Source organism: Thamnophis elegans, chromosome 2, assembly GCF_009769535.1.
Source record: "Thamnophis elegans isolate rThaEle1 chromosome 2, rThaEle1.pri, whole genome shotgun sequence".
NCBI lineage: Eukaryota > Metazoa > Chordata > Lepidosauria > Squamata > Colubridae > Thamnophis > Thamnophis elegans.
Genome location: NC_045542.1, coordinates 80,015,201 through 80,039,119, shown reverse-complemented (window position 1 = coordinate 80,039,119; position 23,919 = coordinate 80,015,201). Strand labels below are relative to the sequence as shown.

The window sequence follows — 23,919 nt, the reverse complement described above, 5'->3', positions numbered from 1 at the left end:
AATTTGTATTGTTTTATATGTTTACTAGTACGATTTGATAGCTTATTAGTAACCTTGACAATCACAAAGTGTTGTATCTTTTTATTCTTGATGAATGTATTTTATTCTCTTTACGTACACTGAGAGCAAATTCCTTCTGTGTCCAATCACACTTGGCCAAAAAAGAATTCTATTCTATTCTATTCTATTCATCTAGTGGTTAAGGCACCAGGTTGCAAAATGTGATTGCATGACCCTGGACACTGCAACCATCATAAATACATGCCAGTTGCCAGGTGACTGAATTTTTTATCACATGACCACAAAGATGTTGCAACAGCTGTACATGTGAAAAATAGTCATAAGTCACTTTTTCAGTGCCACTGAACATTTATCACTAAACAAATGGCTTTAAGTCAAGGAATATTTGTAGTACTAAATATACATTGCCCTCACCCATCAGCTACATTGGTCCTTTCCTTACAGTGATGAAATCTGCACCAAATGCTTAAGCAACCATGAGGTTCACCTTTGATCAAAGGGTGGTGTCCTCAACTTAAGGATCTTAATTAAGGATTTAAACAGTCTTCTGCAATTATCCCCCCACCCCCGAAAAAAATTACTCTGCTGTGGATGGATTGTTATTCCAGTGGTAAGAAGAGATGAAAATGGAGAAAGTGATAGAAGTCCTCGATGGAAAATGAAAGAAGACACAATGATAGAAATTGAGTTAAGATATATGTTTTGATAATAAGAGTGTTGCTGGATTGAAGCAAGTAGAGAATAAATAGAAATAAAATGAAAAAGAGAGTAGAAGGCAGCAACAACAGTGAACTTGGTTTGGGTGACTTAAAAGAAATAATGGTGAATGTGATCTGCTGGTGGCTTCTGGAGGTGGACATTGGATGGCAGATTATCCAAGTGCTGGGCATATTCACCTAGTGAAGATGAGGTGGGCCATAAAGAAACATGCCATTATAAGAGAATCTAAGAGCATATATCCACAGAACTGGGGACGACAACCTGAAACCATGTCACCCTTAGTCCTTCTTTTCATTAAACGAGACGTACCCAATTCCAGCAACCGTTCTTTATATGTTTTAGCCTCCAGTCCCCTTATCATCTTTGTTGCTCTTCTCTGCATTCTTGCCAGAGTGTCAACAACTTTTTTTACATCATGGCAATAAAAACTGGATGCAGTATTCCAAAATAGAACAATTATTTTAAAACACACAAACAATCATATTTTGCTTGCAAGGATTTAGAAATGGATTTAAATCTAGGTTTCCTTGAATAAATCCAAGCCCAACAAGTTTAGTAAAAGCCACTTTAAAAGAATTGTGATTTATTCATCAAAAGATTGACATAAACACCCTTTGATTTATTCATCAAAAGAGTGACATCAACACCTTCCTCTGTATATTTTCATTTAATTATCTGCAATTACCAGATGGTGCTCTTTCATTAAATAAAAGAAGAAACTTGACAGTACCATGACAACTTACACAGAAGCAGCTTTGGATTCAATTATCACCAACTAGTAGCCAAATATTTGAGGGGGAGGGCATATTGCCAAAGGATACCTTTAGACAGTGGAGGGAGGGTTCCATATTATACAAAAGTCAGTCCCTACTAATTTAGTTTTGTTTTGTAAAACCTTCTATTTCTCCAGAAGGAAAGTATATACAGTATATCTAGCCAGGAATTTAGATTAAGTTGTTGATTTCAGTTTTCTTTCTAACATCTCATCCACAGAGAGACAATGAATAAGGTATTAAGAATAAGATAATATCAAATCTGTACAGGAACATATACATTTTCTATAGAAACTCCTGCGGTTTATTATTGTTATGGTTTGTTGCACAGTCATCCAGATGTTCAGATTGGATTATTATTTTTATTCACTTATCGAACCCTTTCCAAGGACCTGGGATAGACAGATGTGGATGTTAGATGGTATTAGAGGTATTGTCATTGTTCCCAATAAAGGTGACTTTTGCAATTGACCGATGCTGAATAATGTTGTTGTCGTTATTCATTTGTCTAGTTGTTTTACAGACTTTTGGATGTAGAGTCTATTTGTAGTATGAACACAGCATTGCATTTTATTTTTTAACAAGTTAGCAGCTGAATATGGGCAGCTCTATATCTTCTTCAACAATAAATATTTGCAATTTAGCACTGAAAATTTTAAACGTTTAAAAAATATTTTTTAAAATATTTTTATAATTAATTAATCTCCCATGAATCTCCCATGAATTTGACCTACCAGGCTAATCTGATCCTGCTACCAGATGAGTTGCTGCTGCTAATACTACTTTAGACCTACTTTAGACCTGCATTATGGAAAATGACTTCAGGCACAGTGTTTTCCATGCCATTTTTTATCTGGGGTGTCTATGCTAGGGGTGGGATTCTACCGGTTCAGGTGAACCGGTAGCTGGGAGTGAACTGGTTCGCCCCGACGATCAGATCGGCCCACCTGCCCACACGCGCTATTTTCCTAACTTTATATTCTCAGCTGATTAGTGCGACAAAACAGATAGCCGTGCGAATCAGCTGTGTTACTCCTCCAAGGAAACCTGGAAGTGAAGATTTCTTCATATTGCGCACATAGGCGCAGCGCAAATCACACGATCACTGAATCAGTTGTTAAACCGGGAGGATCCCACTACTGCTATTACCCCTAGAAGTGGATGAAGTTTAAACGATTATTAAATAGCTGATGTAGGGTATAGAATTGTGGAAACAATTGTCAAACCTCAACGATATTATAAATATCATTGAAAGGCCACACCATATTTATTCTGGTAGTTGATTTATATTCCCTTTTCCATCTCAAATACCAATGGACGTTTTCCAGAGCCCATATTTCATGCTCATTTGAAAAGCAGCTTGCACAAAACTCCAGTTTCTCAGGGGCCCTATCAGGTTAATCAGTTAAGAGCAAGTTAACGGAATATAACCCACTATTATGCCTGTTTTACACTGATTATTGACTTAATTTAATTTAGCCTGTATTGCATTTTTTCCAGGGCGCTCAGATGCATTTTATACTCAGTTAATTATATTCAACAGAGATTACAAGGTCAAATTTTTGGTTGCCCTTTTTTTCTTTCTAACAAGGGTTTGCCCCTTATCTGTAATTCCAAAGGCTTAACTCAAAATTTGAAACAGGGGCTAAAATGTGTAGATTTATGCTGCACATAACCTATTGCTGCATTTTTATTTTATTTTACATATCAACATTTGACCTTATCTTTGTTTAACACAATAAGAAAGCTATTCTTTAAAATAAAATAAAATGTGGTTTTGGTTTATTGCTTGTGAGATTCCCCAAAGGAATTATAGCAGCTGAATTTTCATGGAATTCATCTTCATGCTACATGGCCAGGATGGGTATTATTGAAATTATTTCAGTGTTTTGACCTTTTAAACACCAAAATACAACACAGGGAAAAGGTCCTCCCTCTTACACACATTTAGGTTAGTAGGAAGATTTTGGAATATTGATGGTGGCCCCAGGAATACTCCAGATTAAACAAGGGGAACAGAATGTGAAGACATAGGCACTGCTTAAGGGAAAAAGTGGTTTGGGACCTCCATCTATCCATCCTACAGACTTTGGATAATCTATTACACTATGGCTAAACTTGTTGATACAAATATCATACATTCCCAGATAATCACTAGTTCCATCTGTAATCTTTGAAATGTTGGGTTAGAGCAACATTATGCTACATAGGCAATTTTGAAGTATCTATCTGTCCTATAAGGTACACAGATCAGGAAATAGATTCCACAGGAAACTAGAAATCTATTATATCGAGAGAAGTGGCAACAGAAGCTTGCCAGTTTTCCATAAGTTCCCGTCCTTCCCTCTTACACCCCATGGAGCGGGGGGGGGGGAAGTGGAGGAACCAGTCTCTTCTAATGTTCTCCCTCCTCCCTGGGTTAACACATGCTTCTGCATCTCTTGTTTCCTGAAGAACCTATGGATGCTTTCTCCAGAGTCATCTCTATGGCATTCTACAGTATCTTTCTGACCTGAACTGACCAATGTGTTATCACAGCCCAAGAGCCAGGCTTTTAAGAGGGCAGCAAGTTAGACCCATCAGACATTGTCCCCCCCAGATAGCAGGCTCTTCATCTGCCCACACTGAAAGGCCTTCCTTGGTCACCACGAAAATCTTTCCAGCCAGAAGGCGCCAAGAAGAAAAGGACAGTTCCCCCCCCCCCCAAAATCAGCAGCACACACATGAGCGGCAGCTTCAGACACATCAAGCCATCTGGGTGTTATTATCTGCTACCATGGAGTGAAAAAACGCTTCAGTGAGGAGGGGATTTCAGCCCCCAGGCTGCCTTCCACTACTGGAAGCAATTTTGGCATCCAGCTTTGTGCTTCTTGTTTAGGCTTTCTTGTTCCTCACTTTTGAGATCTTCTTGACCTTTAAGTCTCTGGGGTTTTCCCTTGGTATTTCTAAGACTTCATTTGCCTGTCAGATTATGGATTATTTGTCTCTGTTTTATATCTCTTCCTCAGCTACTGGTTAATCTGTTGCACAAAACACAGTCTTTATCCTCCTGTCCTTACTCCACTCTTGTAATCACTCTTTTGATTGCTTCTGGCTGGCTGTGCTTGTACATTCCTCCTGTTTTTCCTTCAGCCCCCTGCCAACTCCTTGTGTGCTTGGCTCCTGTGGAGCAGGGGGTCTCCAAGCGTGGCAAATTTAAGACTTGTGGACTTCAACTCCCACAATTCACCAGACAGCATGATCTTAAAATTGCCAAGTTTGGAGACCCTTGCTGTAGAGGAAAGAGAAGATTGAAAAAGGTTAATGCTTCTTCTGGAAAAATATTTCATCTGTAGAATATTACAGACAGCACTTTTGCAGCAGGGGAACATGGCTGTCAGCTTCTCACATAATATGATGCAAGTGCACCATTTTTACGAAACTAGCAAGCGTTTTAAGAAACCAGCAATTTTTCAGTCTTGATGGGCAGCATCTCTTCTCCCACTGGTGATTTCTGTGTTACTCTTAATATAAAGAAATTGGATATCAGAGAAGCTGGCACCAGGAGGAGACTCTATGACAAGGGGTGGTTTTTCCAGTCAGCTCCACAATTGATAGGGCTTTCAGTTAGGACAGATAGGGGACAAAAGACGCTGTGCTAGGAGGAGACTCCACGGTGAGGAAACCAGAAATTGGTTGGCTCCAGACCCGGGGCGGGGGGGGGGGGAGGGCTTCTGGTTAGAAGCCACAAAGGTTCTAGGTTGCCAACTCCTGATTTAGGGCAATCTTCTTTTTTCAGTTTGAATAACTATGAAAAATTGTTCCAGATCCTTTTGCTAAGAAATAGTTAACTTCTCCTTTACTTCCCCAGTTCAGGAATGAGAAGGCAAATCATTTTCTCTCTCCCCTTCTGATTGATTCCTTTAAAATGGTTTCCAAAACCTGATAGGGCACACTGAAGTAGAACTTGGTTTTATTTACTAAATCACCAAGGAAAAGGATGAGACCAGTTATTATTAACTCTAGGATTTTAAAAGATTCTTTTAATTCAGGAATGACCTTCATATTTGCTGTTGAATTGAACAACTCTCACCTTCTCTTTCTCTCTTTTTAATTTCCTCTTCTTTCTCTAGAATAAACAAAACTAGCTTAGTTTTTCCTTTAAGCTCTCATTCAAAATTAACTATGTGAACTTTGATAAAAATGCAATATCTTGTTTTCTAATCAAGCTTTCCCACAAAGACAAACAGTATTTTTACTAAATCTTGCTGCATAGCTGGCTTTTTCATCTCTAATATATGTAAGAGACTAATACTCCTGATCTATTAATATACTCAGTTCAATAAGAAACCCTGATGTGTGTTTTAAACTGCTTCAATTAATCTTTAATAAACAAGTCACAGCTTTTGGCTGGGATTTTGAGGATATGAAGTTTTCATGAAGCACTTATGCATTAAGGTTGCATGGCCCCACCTATCTATGTTTAGTTAATCGATATAAAATGCACCGAAATGTATGCAAAAAATCTGATTCATAGTTCATTGGAAATATCTGATTATATCAAAATGTAAATGAATACAAGTTTGATGGAATGAAACTTAATGAAGCTTTGTCTTTCAAGGTCTAGAAAAAGGCTCTAAATTAAATTAAAATTGAATGACTAACAGTAGAGCCATTTAAAAATGGTAAATGGTAATGGTAAATTTATTTATAGGCCGCCCTTTTCCCTGGGGGGACTCAGGGCGGCTTACAACAGATAGGGCGGGAGGACACACAATGACATTATATAAATAACATATAATTAAAATAAAAGCAACATTCATTCATCATTCGGGTGGGGACAGACTATAATCTTTAACCCCAGGCCCTGACGGGATAGCCAGATCTTGAGGGCTGTGTGGAAGGTCTGGAGGGTGGTGAGGGTACGAATCTCCACGGGGAGATCGTTCCAAGGGTCGGAGCTACTACTGAAAAGGCTCTCCTCCGCGTAGGAGGATTCCTGGGATTACTTTTCCCAGGAATCTTATTTCTCTGTCAAAATTTTGTTCAGAGATGTCACCCTTGAGAGTGCCCTGGGAAGGAAACCTAGAGCACTTCATCTTCTGCAGTGGCTACCTACCAAGAACAAGACAGTTTTATAAAGAGCAGCTTTTCTTCTGGAATCCAAGAGCACGCCGAAGGTTCAGCTAGAAAGCTGCTTTGATGCCCACAAGCAGATTTTGTTTTCTGATTATTTATGTTTCTGAGTTACACAAATGCTACCAAGCAAATATGATATGAAGAACTGAGTTAACATTCCATACGTTATATCATCCCTGAGAGAAAGTATGGTCTGGTGGTTAAAGTGCTGGATTACGAACAGGGAGTCTCAGCAGGGGTGGGTCTCAATTTTTTTTACTACCGGTTTGGTGGGCGTGGCTAGATGGGGGGCATGTGACTGAGTGGGTGTGGCCAACTTGACATCACTCATGCACACTCAGTCACATGCCCCCACCACCACCAAGCCATGCCCACCGAAACGGTGGTGAAAAGTTTTGACAGGCGGGTGGAGCTCCAGCCTCACTGGAGCTAAGGGTCCGCCTGCAAACTACCTGGTAAGAAAAAAGGTTTTGTCTTCCCTGGCTCCCAGGAGCACTGCAGATTTCAGCAGGGCTGGGGGAAGGGGAAAAATGCCCCCGTTTTTGCAAAAAAAATGGGTGAAAAATGGTCCGTTTATCGCAAAAACGCAGGCATTTTTCTCTTCCCCCCAGCCCTGCTGACGCCTGCAGAGTGCTTCTGGAGGCTGGGGAAAGGCAAACACAACTTTGTTTTTGCAAAAAACGGCCTGTTTTTCACCCATTTTTCACAAAACGGGCATTTTTGCCTTCTCAGAGTCCTGCTGAAGCCTGCGAAGTGCTTCTGGAGGCTGGGGAAAGGCAAAAACACCTCAGTTTCTGTGAAAAAACGGCTCATCTCTGGGACAGCTATTGGATTGGCATGCACACAAAATTTAAAAAGGGAAAAATTATATTTTTTTTCAATGAAGATGTTCTGCACATGTTCAGAACAGAAAATAAAGATGGCGGTGCCCAGGATAGAACTGACACGGTCATGTGTCTGGCCGAGTTACTACCTATTTGGCCAAACCAGTCTGAAACAGTAGGAACCCGGGTCTGAGCCTCACGTTCTATACTGTAAGGGCACAGAAACTGCATGGGTGACCTTATAGTAAGTTATTTTAAAAGGTAAAGGTTCCCCTCGCACATATGTGCTAGTCATTCCCGACTCTAGGGAGCGGTGCTCATCTCTATTTCAAAGTTGAAGAGCCAATGCTATCCGAAGATGTCTCCGGTGTCATGTGGCCGGTATGACTAAACACCGAAGACGCATGGAACGCTGCCGCGGTGTTTCCTATTTTTCTACTTGCATTTTTACATGCTTTCAAACTGCTAGGTTGGCAGAAGCTGGGACAAGTAATGGGAGCTCAACTCTGTTAGGCGGTACTAGGGATTCGAACTGCCGAGCTACGGATGTTTCTGATCGACAAGCTCAGCGCCTTAGCCACTGAGACACCGTGTCCCTTAGTAAGTCATATTGACTTACCTCTAATAAATATCAGGCTCCTCAAAAAGTCAGCTGATAAACAGAAACCCTCATCCTGTCATACATTGATAGCTTTTCTGTTAAGAACTAGGTAAGCAAAGTGGAAAAAGAAGCAGAACCTGAACTTATGTGGGACAAATGAGGAGAAAGGAAAAAGGAGAGATTGTAGCACAGGTAGTCCTCAACATACGACCACATTTGAGCCCAAAATTTCTGTGGTTAAGCAAACCAGTAGGTAAGTGACTTTTGCTCCATTTTATGACTTTTCTTGCCACATTTGTTAAGTAATCACTGTAGTTATTAAGTTAGTAACATTGTTGTAAGATGAATCTAATTTCCCCATTGACTTTGCTTGTGAGAAGTTCGCAAAATGTGATTGCATGACCCTGGGGCATTGCAACCATCATAAATACATGCCAGTTGCCAAGTGACTGAATTTTTATCACATGGCCACAAAGATGTTGCAACAGATTTATGTGTCAAAAATGGTCATAAGTCATTTTTTCAGTGCCACTGAAATTTTGAACGGTTCACTAAAGAAATGGTTGTAAAAAGGACTATTTGTAGTACTAAATTTCTATTGCTCCCACACATAAGTTACGTCGGCCCTTTCCTTACAGTGATGAAATCAATACCAAATGCTTAAGCAACCGTGAGGTTCACCTTTGATCAAACTTAAAGAATTTTAATTAAGGATTTAAACATTCTTCTGCAATTATTTTCCCCCAAAATTGCTCTGAGTGTGGATGGATTGAAATTCCAGTGATAAGAAGAGATGAAAATGGAGAAAGTGATAGAAGTCCTCGATGGAAAACGAAAGAAGGGATAGTGGTAGACATTGAGTTAAAATATACAGTATGTTTGGATAATAGGAGTGTTGTTGGATTGAAGCAAGTAGAGAATTAATAGAAAGGGGCTGAAAAAGAGAGTAGAAGGCAACAACAACAGTGAACTTGGTTAGGTGATTTAAAAAAAAATGGTGAATGTGATCTGCTGGCGACTTCTGGAGGTAGACATTGGATGGCAGATTGTCCAACTGCTGGGCATATTCACCCAGTGAAGATGGTGTGGGCCATGAAAAGACATGCCATTATAAGACAATCTAAGGGCATATATATGCACAGAACTGGGGACAAGAACCTGAAAAAGGTTAAAAATTGCTTGTGATTTGGAAGGTTGTTCGGCTGCTTCAAGGTCTGCCAAATTGACCTGACAACTTGGAAAAGAAAGTGAAGACATTACATTTCTCTTCCTACATTTTCCCTTTTCAGTTAAGACTTTCTGCTTTCTGCTCTCATTAAAATACAACTGCATTGAAATCAACTGCATTATAAGCTCCTGTGCTTCTCCTAACCCATTTCTCCTTCTCTCGCCAACTCTCTGCTGCACCAGGCACAGTATCTCACTGCAATGTGTCAGGTAAATGATTTTTTTTTAGCAAGTCAAACCTTACAAATGCCAGTGAGGAAGAGGAATGCATTTTGAAAGTAGAATCTATCAAAGATGAAAAAGTGAGTTTACATAATCCAGGAGCACCAATCAGAACTGGCAGGGAAATGCAGCAGCCCTTGTTGCACAATCCCATTTAATACATGTTTCCCAAGTGATAAAGGAAAGGGGTGGTAAGGAGGGAGAGTACTGGCATACTTGCCAATGAAGGTGGTACAAAACTGTATTAACAGAATAACAGAGTTAGAAGGGACCTTGGAGGCCTTCTAGTCCAACCCCCTGCTCAGGCAGGAAACCCTATACCATTTCAGACAAATGGTTGTCCAATCTCTACTTAAAAACTTCCAGTGTTGGAGCATTTACAACTTCTGGAGGCAAGTCGTTCCACTGATCAATTGTTCTAACTGACAGGAAACTTTTCCTTAGTTTTAAGTTGTTTTTCTTCTTCATTAGTTTCCATCCATTGCTTCTTGTCCTGCCTTCATTCTGCCTTTGGAGAAGAGGTTGACTCCCTCTTCTTTGTGGCAGTCCCTTAGATATTGAAACAGTGCTATCATATCATCCCTGGTCCTTCTTTTCACTAAAGATCCAGGACAGATCATGAGATGTGAACAGCCATATTTATGACAGGAATGCTCTTTGCGCAGAGAAGAATTGTGAGTCGGCTTTTTAAATTAAAACTGAGGAATAAACCACAGGTCTGGGATGTGCTAGAGAAGAGGCATTTAAAGCACATTTATCAAATATTTCCTTTGGGGGTAGGGAAGATCATCTTTAAAGGGCAGAATTGCATTTATTTTGAATCTTGATGAACAGCCTAAATTCCAACTTCTAGGTCTGCTGAATCACAATCGACTGAGGAGCTGCACTTCTGAAGGATGGGGGGGGGGGAGAGAATCAATATCGGCCATCAAGGGAGAGATCAATCTGAACTTGTTTTCACAATTGCTTTGAATGTACTCTAAAGGACACTGCAGCAGCAACAGAACAAAGGAATAACACTAACCAAGCCCAGGGATCTGTTGTTGGGAAAGGAAGGAAATGATTCCAGCTTGCGTCTTATTACTAATATATTTAATCTGAACTGAACTGTCTATTTTATAGTAATCAGACAGCGGGAGGAAGGCGTGAAGAAAAAAAACCCAGGCTAACCAAGGAATTCAAGCGATAGATATCAGTACAATCAGACATTTGCAGAAGCCAAATAATTGGCTGCTATGACATTTCCCACTAAGTCGGAGAGATAAGACTGAAGAGATAATTTCAAGAAGCTGGTTATTAGAGGTTGGGAACTGATTCGGTAGCAAAAGAGCACTGTAAATTACAATAGCAATATAGGCACTGGAAACTTTTTTATCCTAGAACCAGGATGGCGAACCTATGGCACGCGGAGCCATTTGTCAGGGCACTCAAGGCTTGCCCTGTCAGCTGGGAAGTGACTTCCAGGTTGCTCGTAGGGTGGATTTTAGTCCTCCAGAGGCTTCAGGGAAGCTTCTTCAGTAGCTTCCCTGAAGCCTCCGGAGCCTTCAGGGGAGCTACTGAAGGCTCCAGAGGACTAAAACCGGCCCTACAAGCAAACCGGAAGTCCGTTCCTGAACTTCCGGTTTGCCCGTAAGGCCACTTTTTTCGCAGACCAGAGGCTTCAGGGAAGCTCCTGAAGCCTCTGGAGAGCCTCCGGGGGGCACGAGGGAGGCTGTTTTTGCCCTCCCCAGGCTCCTATAAAGCGTCTGGAGCCTGGGGAGGGTGAAAAAAGCACACCAAAAATGGGAGGGAGCACTGGTCGTGCATGCATGCAAACTGTTTGTGCGCATAGCATTATGGGTGTGGCACACCCATGCACGACCCCACTATGCTCCACCCACTTTTGGCATGAGCACAAAAAAAAGGTTCTCCATCACTGTCATAGAACCATGATGGCAAACCTATGGCTCATGTGCAGAGGTGGCATGCAGAGCCCTCTCTGCAGGCAAGCGCACCAGTGTCAGCTGCTCTTCTGGTTTCTGTCATGTGCATGCGTACCAGCCAGCTAGTCTTTGCGTGCACTGGAGTGCCAGAAAGTCAAAGACCAGCTGTCTGGTGCACATGTGCGTGTCAGCTACCTGGTCTTCAGGTTTCCGGTGCGCCAGTGTGCGCAAATACCAGCTGGCTGGCATGCATGTGCACATTAGAAACCCAAAGACCAGCTAGCTTTTGGGTTCCCGGTGTTCCAGCGCATGAGCGTACATGCACGCACATGAGTTCCGGTTTGGGCACGTGGTGCCAAAAAAGTTTGCCATCTCTGTCCTAGAAGGACATTGCCTTTAGAAGTTAATTCCTCATCCCGAACTATACTTCAACAGTTCAAAAAAAGGAGGAGAATGTACTTTATAATAACCAGTGATCACAAAAACTTTGGGAAATTGATCGTGTTTATATTAGGAAGTCGATCAATATTTATAGAAGTTAAAATGTGGATCTTGTTCAAGAAACAATGGAAAACATAGTATAGGACAGGGCTGTCAAACTCACGGCCTGCGGGTCAGATGCATCACGCACTGGCCACGGCCACACCCGGTTTAGCGAAGGGGGGGGGAGTCATGATATGTCATGTGATGCTGCGGTGATGACGCGAGTTTGACACTCCTGGTATACTGAAAAGCAGATATAAATTGGTTCAACTCTAGCACCAAACCATGATATATCATTGCAGGAACAAGTGGGAGCATATCTTAATCTGGATTATTGTCTCAATCACTTCCTTTGTGATATAGGGCATAACCCTGGTTTACAGGCAAGCTATGATTTATGGACAACTGTGATTGCATTCTTAGATATTAAATCATAGGATAATTTTATGCAAATTAGAACCAAATACCTCTGATTTTCTCCTTTGGAGCAGGGAGGAGAAACAGACTAAAGCTTGTATTGCTTTTTTTTTTAGTAAACCATAATTTATTTTGTCTTGATAAATACCACATCATATCCAAAATTCTGATTTGCTTGGTGTAAGTGACTTAGAGACAATTATCTAAGAACTCACAAAACAACAGCAATACCTGAATACACTTTGGTTACAGTGAGTCAAAATAAACAATTCCTCACTTTAAACTCTTATCTGTAAAAAAAGATTAATTTCAGACTATGTTAAGTTTATTTTGAGATTAACTTTAACATTTTCTATTCAACCTCTATTTTCAGAGATTGAAAATGAATGAAGCCTCTATTTACATTCCAATTATATTATATAGGTGATCTTTAGCTGCTCATTTACCCCTGTTAATCAAAATAAGACCGTAATGTAATATTTCCACCTGAGTGGCAAAATTCTCCATTTTAGTCAATGGTTGAACTTCAAACATTCAGAAATGTTCTGAAGTTGGTAAGCAATTCAATTTCTAAAAATTTTCAAGTGAAAAATGGAAGAAATGTTATCTCTTGCTTGTTGAAAGAAAATAGAGTTAAACTGGGTCCTTCTTGGTAACCATTCCATTTTTTTCCTCTTTCATAGTGACAAAACCTAGTGGTGTAACCACGTTTCCCACACATGAAATCAGCACTCCACTGCTTATGCTATTTCCTCTTGTGCCATCCAGGCATTTTTTGTGTATTTTCTGAACAATCCAAAGAAGATACCTGAAAACCAATGAATCAGTTATGGAAGTGTTTTCTCGATGTTGCTTGTTCCAGTAGGATGGATTTCACAGGCAAAGGAAAGGATCATTCCTCATGTTAGTTAGCAAAGTAGAAAGGAGTCATTGATCACCAAAGGAAAAGGTTACTGTACTTTTTTCTTATAGCTTTATCTTGTACAAGGATAAATGGAGGACACTTATCACAAACAAAACATATGCATTTTTCTTTTATATGCTAGGTCAGGGGTTGGCAACTCGTCGCTCTGGAGCCACATGTGGCTCTTTCCTCCCTCTGCTGCGGCTCCTGGTTGCCAGTCGGCTCCACAATTGATAGGGTTTTCAGTTAGGATAGGTAGAGGAAAAAGGACGCCACGCTAGGAGGAGACTTTACGATGGGGGAACCAGACTTCTGGTTGGCTTCAGAACTGAATGGGGGGCTTCCGGTTAGGACCTTTGCGGCTCTTTGAGTGTTTAAGGTTGCCGAGCCCTGTGCTAGGGGAAATCATTCCATAATACAAAATTCCCTTTTTACTATATGTTTGAACACATGGCTGGAGCATACTCACATTTGGAGTGTCTGTCACACAAAGCAGACGTTCTCATGTCACACAATCTTATTGTCCCCTTGCTGCTGCTATAGACGAAGGTGTTGCAGTGATGTGGATGGAATTCTGCAGCTGTAATCACTTCTGTCAATTCTTCCATGTTTGCTGGTTTTATATCTACAATATCTGATGCACGAGAGTCAAGGCAACATAAATAACACAAGGTAGAATTTTTAAAAACTAACCTCAGGATGATTTAGGAAATGACAGAGCATGTTAAGTCAGGGTTGTGTTGAAATTGCTATTCATTCACTAGGGAAACTTTGATCCAGTAGTTTCCATTTTAGAACACTCTTAACACACAGGACTTTTATGAGGTAAAATGGAATCAGTGACAAAGGGACATGTTTCATCTACTCTCAAATACCTGCTGAGTAAAAACTCCAGCATTTATCCAGCAACTGAGCATCTTCTTAGTAAAATACTATTTCCACACTTAGATGCGAATCCTTAATGGTTCTGGCTACCTATATATTCTAACATAATTAGTCTTGACATTATATTGATATGAAGTAAGAAAATAAAAAGACTTGTCATGGAGCAAATCCCTATATAGCAATAGGAGTTTTCATTATAAATCTGTCAAAGCTCTCCATGTTACCGTCTTTTGATTCAGAGAAAATAATGGATTTTTCACATTGCTTTAATTCCAAACTCTACTTCATTACAGTTCTTGCAATTCTTCTTAATTACAAATCCCAGAATTCATATTTCTGCTTAGTTAATAGATCAATTCCTCTTTAACAACCTTTGTTTTTTCTAGTTCTTATATTTACCACCAATGCAAGAAAAGTTTACTACAGGTAGTCCCCGACTTACAACAATTCATTTAGTGACTGTTCAAAGCTAGAAGTCAGATTCACTTAACAACTGTGTTACTAACTTAATAACTGTGATGATTCACTTAACAACTAAAGGTTGTAAAATAGACCAAAATTCACTTAACAAATGTTTCAGTTAGCAACAGAAATATTGGACTCAATTGTGTTACGTTGAGGACTACCTGTACAAAAAAAATCCTACCTTTTCTAACTATACACTTCAGTGGGATTCGGCTCCCAAAATTGTCCACTTTTTGGAAGATAAAGCAATTCAACAATTAGAAGAAAAGTAGCACATGTTTCTCAATTATTTGGGCAAATCCTCATTTCACCTCTTTGCCATCCTTCCCTCCCTTGGTTTCCACTAGATATGTTGGGATTATAAACTCCTTATCTATCCCCATACCACATTTTCCTGTGTGGAAGCACAAATGCTTTGTTCTATCTACTATCAACCTCAGTCAGGTATTGACTCTAAACTACTCCCCATTCATTAGTCAACAACCTGATGTAGCTACACAATAGACTTTTCTTTTCAGAAAGCAAAATCAATCTGTATTATCAGGGGAAATAGTCTGAGGAAAATAAGCAAACTGGTCAAATGAAATAGAGAGGTTAGTTAATGAGGAATTTAATCATGTCTGTTCTTTATCTCTGGGATGTTGTGAGTTTGTGGGCAGAAATAGTCTCCCTTTGCCTTTGATGTTGACTACTGAGCAAGATTATCCTTCTTCACAAATCTTGAGGGCAATCTGCTTTCAACTGCCAAATATCTAGCTGTAATAAGTTGATGTGGTTGACAATCCTGAGCCTGGACTTACACTTTTTGGATCAAGAATTATGCTGTGGAGAAAAGTTAAGGCTCCTGACTTCACCAGCCTAGCAGCTCCAGTTATGTCCTCGAATGCCAGTAGCATCTTCATGGCCATTGGCATTCAATGAGACTACGTGGAAATGAGACTATGTGTCTTCCCCTTTTGCTGCAAACTGGTGCAGTGTTTGCCTTGCCAATTCATCCTGTGGTGTGGATGAATTGGCGCTGTTCCAGCACTTTGCTCTCTGCTTTGCTTCAGCCAAGCCGAAACAAGTTTAGCCAATCTGCAGTTCTGATCACATAAGTCCCCAAACATAGCAACCTCCCTCACAACTACTGTGACCCTGGAGGCCATGACTCAAGACCGGGAACTCTTGAAGTAAGGGGAAGTGGAAACTGGCAGGAAGAAAAGTGAGTGACATTTTGTTTAAGCCAAAAAAAGAAGGTTAACATTCATTATTAACAGGGATCGTGAACCTTGCTACTTGGGAGAGAAGCTATTCTTCAAACCCGTCCTTAGTGGCAGCCATTTTTAACCATTTCAAATCCAAAATATCATCCCCCATTAGAGAAAACAATGGCATTCCTATGGATGAACAGTTAAGAAGAAAAATACAGGTGGAAATACGGTCATCACATCCTTAAGCATGCAATCTAAGTACAGATAGTCCTTGACTTACAACCACAACTGGGCCCAAAATTTATGTTGTTAAGTGAGTTTTGCTCCATTTTATGACCTTTCTTGCCACAATTGTTAAATGAATCCCTGCAGTTGATATATTAGAAAGCCAGATGTTAAGTGAATTGGGCTTCCCCATTGACTTTGCTTGTCAAAAGGTTGTGAAAGGTGATCACGTGACCTGTGGACACAGCAATGATCATAAGTAACCGTCTGCATTTTGATCACATCATCATGTAGGGATGCTACAAAGGTTGCAACTTTGAAAAATGGCCATGCCACCTTTTCAGTATCTTTGAACTGTTGTAAAGTGAGGACTACCTGTACAACAACAAAGTTGGGAGCATTATGGGTTCCCACCCCAAGCTTCATATTTTTTTTTATATTCATGTGTATTTAGCTGCTTTTAGAGACCCATATATAGTAATTGAAAAGAACTGAAAAACAGCTGAATGAAAAAGAAATGTTATCTACATCAGCATGCTTTCCATGTTAGGAATTCCAAGAAGGCAAGATTCCAGAATGGACGCAGGCTTCTAATTGGGTTTGGCTGCAGATACATAACCCCCCCTTTCAGACATTACAAACAATCACAGCAGGTAATTTTCACCCTACTCTCGAGTAGAGAAGTACCTGCCTAAGGCATATTAAGTACTGTCTTCTGATCTTGAATCATAGAGGTGATTGGGGCGCTGCAACTTAATGGAAAGTTTTTTTTTCATTCCAAAAACAAAACAAAACAAAACAAAACCAGGCTAAACAAAAGCTATTACAAATTTATCTTATTTTATTGAAGGCCATGAAAAAGAAATCCCAACTTGCTAGGCAACTGAGAATATAGTTTTCCATTACAAGCCACCAAATAAATCTTTTCTGTTTGTGGAGTCCTTGGTGCTCTCTGACAACACGGCAGGACTCCATAGTTCAACCCTGAGCTACATATATTCTCTTTTATTGGATCTTTTCTGTGTCACTTGGGACCAGCATAAGAGTGGAGGAAATGAAAGCAGGGTCTGACTTGCAATTGATTTCCCATTATCAAAATGTTTCTACATGCTGCTAGTTGCAATGAAAGCAACAGAATTGTAGCTTTTCCCCTTGATTTCTCTGTACTGAGAGAACCTGTAATTATGAAGAATTGGGTATAAAGCATTTTCCCCAAACAATCCATCCCATGATCTCATCTTCTTCTCCCAGAGCAAAATCACAAATCCTCTAAGGGTTACTCCAGTGGTGGGTTGCCAATTTGGTTACTACTGGTTCGGGCGCGCTCCCACACATGCTTGCATCTAATGTGTCCAGGCGGGTGGGCAGAGCCTCCCTCCACCGTTACTACCGGTTCAGCTGATCCAGGCCAAACCGGCAGCAACCCACCTCTGGGTTACTCGTACAGGTTACTACTAAGAGCATCTCTACACCTATTATTAGGACCATTATCCAACGTATCCATACTATGCAGCAACAGAGGGGTGAAGAGTGCAAACTTTTGCCAAGATAGATCAACTGAGAAGCTAGAGAAAGAAAGGATCTAATGCTTTCCAGAAGCTTCTAGTTATGCTCCCATAGATCTCAAACACATGTTGCTCCCTGTTTACTTGGCCTAATGTTTTGCTATATTCCTTATTGTTCTTATAAACAGAAATGGATTCTGTCAAATCAACTTTGGTTAACTACATAGAGTTATCCATGTCATGTTTTTGGTAAAAGAATAGAAATATTTGCCACTGCTTTTTTTACTTTTAAAAATTTTTCCAGTCTCACCTAGAGCTTTTGGATGACTCGGTCTTCTACGCATGTAACCAGATTCAAACCTACTTGCCTTTTTTTTTTGATCAGTTAAGATTGGTTATATGTTGTGCTATGGATAGTACACAATCTTCAATTATCTGAATAATTTTCTTTTGTTTACCTCTATTCTCAGTTGTGAACTGACAAAAGCCTTCTACTATAGTCCATGAAATTCTATGCATGCTTATTTGGAAGTATGTCTTGGTATATTCCTATCTATGTGAACATAGTTAAGACTGCAGCCTTCATTTCTTTTTCAAGAAGACAATCTTACAGCATTCTGATTACTTCAACTGTCCCTCATAATATATTCAGTATCTCCCCTTTCTTCCTCTTTTCACCCAGGGGAAACACAGGTTAAGTCTCAACCATGGAAATTCAGTCAGTAACGTTGGGCTAATCATTCTCTCCAGTCTCAACAAGCTTGGAAAAAACTGGAGAAGAGACCACTATGGAGCTCCTGAAAGGCAAGCTATATGTTTAATAAATAAAATGCATTCATATATTTATAATATGTCCAAATTAACTGCCTATAAATAAATCTAGCTTCCTTTAAAAATGAAATGGTATTGACTGCATACCTTGTAAAAATGAAAAAATGTCAAATAGTAAAAGAGAGCTAATGAGGACTAAATCATCAAACTATTACATGCTCTAGCGGGAACAGGGTTCCTAGCCAATATTATATCTGCAAAAGAGCTATAGCTTTCCAAGGTAAGACCCACTAGTCACAAATAATACTATCCAGCCACCCTTAAGCCAATATAATGTTATACATGAACTCGGCTTTCCCAACTGTCAATTATTATCCAACTTCTACTTCCCTTCTTTCCAATCTGCACAGTCGTCTGACTGCCCTTCAAGAAAATGGGTGTTCTGAGCTAGGCGTCACAAAATCACAAAGCAGACTCCTTGTCCCAACAAAACCCCTTTTAATTAATGTGAATTCGTCTCATTCACTTCTAGCAAAATCCCAGCAAACAGTTTTTCAAGGGTGAATTTACAACCACAGACTTTATCAGGCTTGGAGAGCTGCCAGGCCGATATCTTCCAAATGTAATGCTGTACAAGAAAATACTTGGGAAGGAGTGTCTGACAGTCACGAACAAATCTTCACACTAATGAAGCGAACTGGTGGTCTCCTGTAAACTCCACTCCGCTTTCGCTCCTCTTTATTCCCTGTGGGAGGGGCCATTCACTGTCCACCTGTGCCTTTACTCCCGAGTCAGCCCTTGTTTCTTAACTTTCCCTTCTCTTGGCAGCTCTGCCTATGCACACATCGGGAACAGGTTCCATCTCTTCTTCTGCCCCATTGATCTCTGACACGAAGGCAGGTGCTAACTATCGGAAGGTCCCGGCCCCATCTCTGCTTCCGAAGCAGAGCACTCATCAGAACCTTCCCCAGACTCTAGGACTGGCCCATGTTCCTCCCCAACCTCCTCATTGTCTGAGTCTGCCATCAGCTCTGCTGGCAGGCCACAACATTGGGGGACAAAACCTAGCCAATCTTATATACCTTTGATGGTGACAGAACAAAGAGAGGAAATGTTATTTTAATTTAACACTGGTATAGCCAAGGAAGATTTAAGCCTGTCTCACATATGGGCCAGAAAAGAGGTCAAGGCATTTTTATACAAATAAAAGATCTTTTCATGAGGCATTTGTACCATGGTTAGGTGCAAGAGAAGAAAAGTTCAGAGATCTGTAGCAAAGTTCACATTACAGCTAGCATTATATGTCTGTTATATTTTAAGATTCAATTTAGAAGTCACTTTATATATAAATGAAGAGAAGATCCAGGATGAATATGATATTTTTTTGGTAGACCATTATTTTCTGAGTAAAATAAGTAGGCTACATTAAAAAAAATCTGGGATGAAGGAAGCAAGCAAGGGGGAAAAGGCTCACAAAAAATGTTTGTGTCTACGCTAATTACATCTCCAGCCTTTTATTGTCTTGATTGATTTTTCCCTGCACTATCAACTAACCTCCAGGTAATGATGGTCCCTTTGGTCTAAGAGGAAAGAATTGTAATCTTGTTTTATTTTTCTCCTCTTCAGACAAAATAAAGCCACCCAAAAGACAAAGATTCTTAGCATTTCTAATATTAATCATTCTGGCTGAGAGAACTTCCGCCACTGTTTTTGGTCTAAGATTGTCACAAGGCAAAACACTGAAGGAGTCATGATCTCATACATATTTTGGTCTTTTTGAAATCTCCGCTTAGTGCAAATACTGGTGCCCTCAGTCACATCTTAACATAGAGGCTACTAGTGTTAAGCTTCCACACTACAGTAGTAAAAACTCAGCATGAGGTAAGTGCATTGGCTTTTTGAAATCTTAGTTTAGAAAGAGCAGAGAGGAGAGGAAAAAAGCACTGAGACTTGCTTTGCCCCATGTGGAAAATAAATTAAGTCCCTGCTGTTAAAGGGAGTGAATGGGAGACTGAGAACATCCCATTCCCTTAGAGATTATTGAGAAAAGGTGTCTGTGTGTGAAGATTACTTTCTTTAATGCTATACGATGGGGAAATTGAATAGGTGGCCATAACTTCTTTCTTATCCACTCACAAATGAAAATTCTGTTTGAGACAGATAAGGAAGTCCAGTTTGCTGGTCATGTCCCCAGCGTGTGACTAACCAGAATGAACAGCTGCCTTTACATGTCCTAGATTTTTGGGGGGTGATATAATTAAAGTTTATCATACACCCTATCTGAATGGTACCCACTTTAAAGTACTTAGATTTGAAATGATTAATCTTCTTATCAAGATCTGTAACACGGACTCTAAGAATTTCCATAGACTGGAAAGGAACGAATGTAACACCAATTTTTAAAGTAGGGATTTGGGAAATTACAGATCAATTAGTTTAATATCTAGTTTAATGTTTCTTCTGGGTAAATTATGGGAAATAATTAATACCTGTCACAATATTCCCTTTCGGAGTAAGCAGTATAAAGCACATCACATAAACTGAGTAAGAAATAGAAACCAAAAAATAAAAAATCAAAGCAAGAGGTAAAGAAAGAAAATATATCTAAATCTAGTTTATACCAGCACAATTAATTATACTTCTCCACACTTTTATCAATGTACGTTTTCTTGCTTCCATACTACTTCATACACTTTTGTTGCTTAAACTTCTCTAGAGAAGGATCCTTCATTAAACTCTTTTTTAGTTATTAATTCCATCTAGATAGGACCTTTTTTTCATTTCCCAACCTCTTTTTTTCCTTTTTGTTTGGCCATTCGATTCTCATTTATTTTCTAGGTTCTCAATCTGTGGCCTATGGATCCCTGAGAGTCCTCAAACGCGATACACGGAGGCTTGAAAAAAGTTATAATTTAAATCTTGAGTTATGTCAGCAGCCTTTGTCCATGGCCACAAAAGTAATTTAAAGGGGGTCTGTGGTGAAAAAAAGATTGAGAAACACTGCTATAGGTGATCAAATCACCTCAATGTCCTGTTTTAGTATTATTACTCTCTCTTGTATTCAATCCATGTTTTCCACATAAATTTCTTATGTACACCATTCCTTCTATATTACTTTTATGCTGCTACTGATATACTCAAGTTTCCCTTCCATACATCAAACTAGACCAGAGTCTTTTCTTATAATACAGATAGTCTTTAACTTACAACAGTTAATTTATGACCATTCAAAGTTACAAAGGCACTGAAAAAAGTGACCAGATGACCATTTTTCACACATGACCATCACAGTATCCTTGTAGTCATGTGATAAAATTGAGATGCTTGGCCGCTGGTTCATATTTATGACGGTTTCAGTGTCTCACAGTCACCTTTTGCCACCTTCTGATAAGCCAAGTCAATGAGGAAGCCAGATTCACTTAACAACCATGTTACCAACTTGCCTCTTAAGAAGAATGAGTCATCAAATGGGGCAAAACTCACTTAACAAATATTTTACATAAATTTGGGGCTCTATTGTGATCATAATAGTAGTTAGACTTATATACCGCTTCATAGGGCTTTCAGCGCTCTCTAAGCGGTTTACAGAGTCAGCATATCGCCCCACAGTCTGGGTCCTCATTTTACCCACCTCAGAAGGATGGAAGGCTGAGTCAACCCTGAGCCAGTGAGATTTGAACCGCTGAACTGCAGATAACAGTCAGCTGAAGTGGCTGCAGTACTGCACTTCTTTTGACAAATATTAATTCCTCACAGAAGACAATGTATTACCAACTACTTTCTCCCAACATTTATGCATCTTAAAATTACTTGATAGCTTTTGCATTTTTAGTAGTCATTTTACTAAGCTACACAAGTTTACATACTTGCTCTAACTTTTAATTGCATATGTATAACTTGCAATTCCTCATTCCTTCTTCCTTGTCAAATCCAACTTTGATACATTAATTTTCATATTGCTGCTCCTTGTGGTATCATTCACTTTCTCTAACATTCATTGTAAATCCTTCAGGAAACCACATGGCTTCACCTGCATTCTAAGGTGTACATAAATATAATGTAATCAGTACACTTCTAATATCACAAGATTCCTTACAGTTATCCATAAATACATTAAATAAATAAGATGGCATTAAGCATACATCTTGGTCCCAGCTCAGTGTTGAACCATTCATTAAATTCCCTATTTAGTCTGACACTTGCTATGTTTCTATCATTTGTGACTCGTATTACCCTCAGACACCAACTTACCCATCCATACTAATGCAAAACATTTTTAAGCCTATTTACTTTATCATGCACTGTCTCAAAATCAATACATGTAAAATGAACTTTCTCATATTTATTGACTTTTCAGTTATCTGCTGATGAACAGAAATATGTTCTGCATTACTCTAGCTAATATAAAACCACATTATATTTCCCACACTATATTTTGGTCACTGTCAACCTGTCAACCACAATTCTACCAAACACCATCCCAGTCTCACATACAAAGTAATCTTGTTATAATTTTCGTATTTACTCTCGCTATTTTTCCTTTTCTATAACTGCATTTTTGCAATTGCTGGCAGAGACAGCAATTGCATAGACTGTGATAGTGCAGCTACATAGTATACAAGTAGTCCTCCTTTAGCAACTCTCTTGTTTGCAGTTATGTTAGTGAAAAAGTGAAACTTTGCAACCAGTCTTCACATTTGCAACCTTTGCAGTCTGTAAAGAAGTTATAAAATGGTGATGTTTCACTTAGTGACCACTTTGCTTAACAACGGAATTGCCAGTCCCAACAATGGTTGCTAAACAAAGACTATCTGTAATGTTTATGGTTCTGTTATATTTAAAAAGCTGCAAATGGGGCAAGAATGGAACATTATTTGTTGGTTGAGGAACTACAGTAGATGATAAATTATGGCTGTGACAATTTCAGTTTATAAAATTATTCAGGGAGCAAAAAATGTATAGAGTGGTTTTCTCTCCCTTTCCTCTGTACACGTAGTTAGAATCTGGAATAATCAAATAATGCTGAACAATGGCTGATTGGAAAACAGCATTTCTCTGAACTGAACACAACTGTATCAGGGTAAGGAATTTATAATGGCAATCAATTTGGATGCGTTTAAAGGGGAACTAGCCAAATTTACGGCTGATACCGCTACCATTTCTGCTCAACAATATTCAATAGCATGAAAATAATGATATTGTGAGATTTAAAAAAATGATATACTGACTTTTAAATAGTATTTAATATTAATATTTAATATTAAATATATTAGCATGTTTCGTTTCAGACTTCAGAATTAAACCAGTACATAAATATAATAGAATATTTTTTTGGTTAGTCAGATTACAGGAAAGAAATTATTTTGAATCTTTAAGGAACATTTCATAGAGAGGATAATGGTCATGTTTCAAGTTGTTTCTACCAAAGGAAGGAGACTAATAGATTGATTAGTTAATAGTATGGATAAGTAGGACACGGAGTGACAACTGACATCCAGTCTTGTAAAATATTTCAGTTATTGTCTTTAATAGCATTGGTGCACGTTATGCTGTTTGAAGGAAGCAAGGGCCACAGATTAACATGGCATTAGGAAATCAGAGCTCTTTCTGAATGTTTAGTTGTCTAGATTTGTTTTAAGGATG

General features: G+C 39.3%; 1 protein-coding gene across 3 annotated transcripts in view; it reads right to left on the bottom strand.

The window, feature by feature from the left end:
- PPP2R2B (protein phosphatase 2 regulatory subunit Bbeta) overlaps window positions 1-23,919 on the bottom strand; it is a 264,160-nt gene that overhangs the window by 5,737 nt on the left and 234,504 nt on the right. For all 3 annotated transcript variants that reach the window (XM_032210843.1, XM_032210841.1, XM_032210842.1), the window contains exon 6: window positions 13,702-13,866. In XM_032210843.1, coding sequence (XP_032066734.1) covers window positions 13,702-13,866 — 165 coding nt within the window. The remainder of the gene's footprint in view (window positions 1-13,701; window positions 13,867-23,919) is intronic.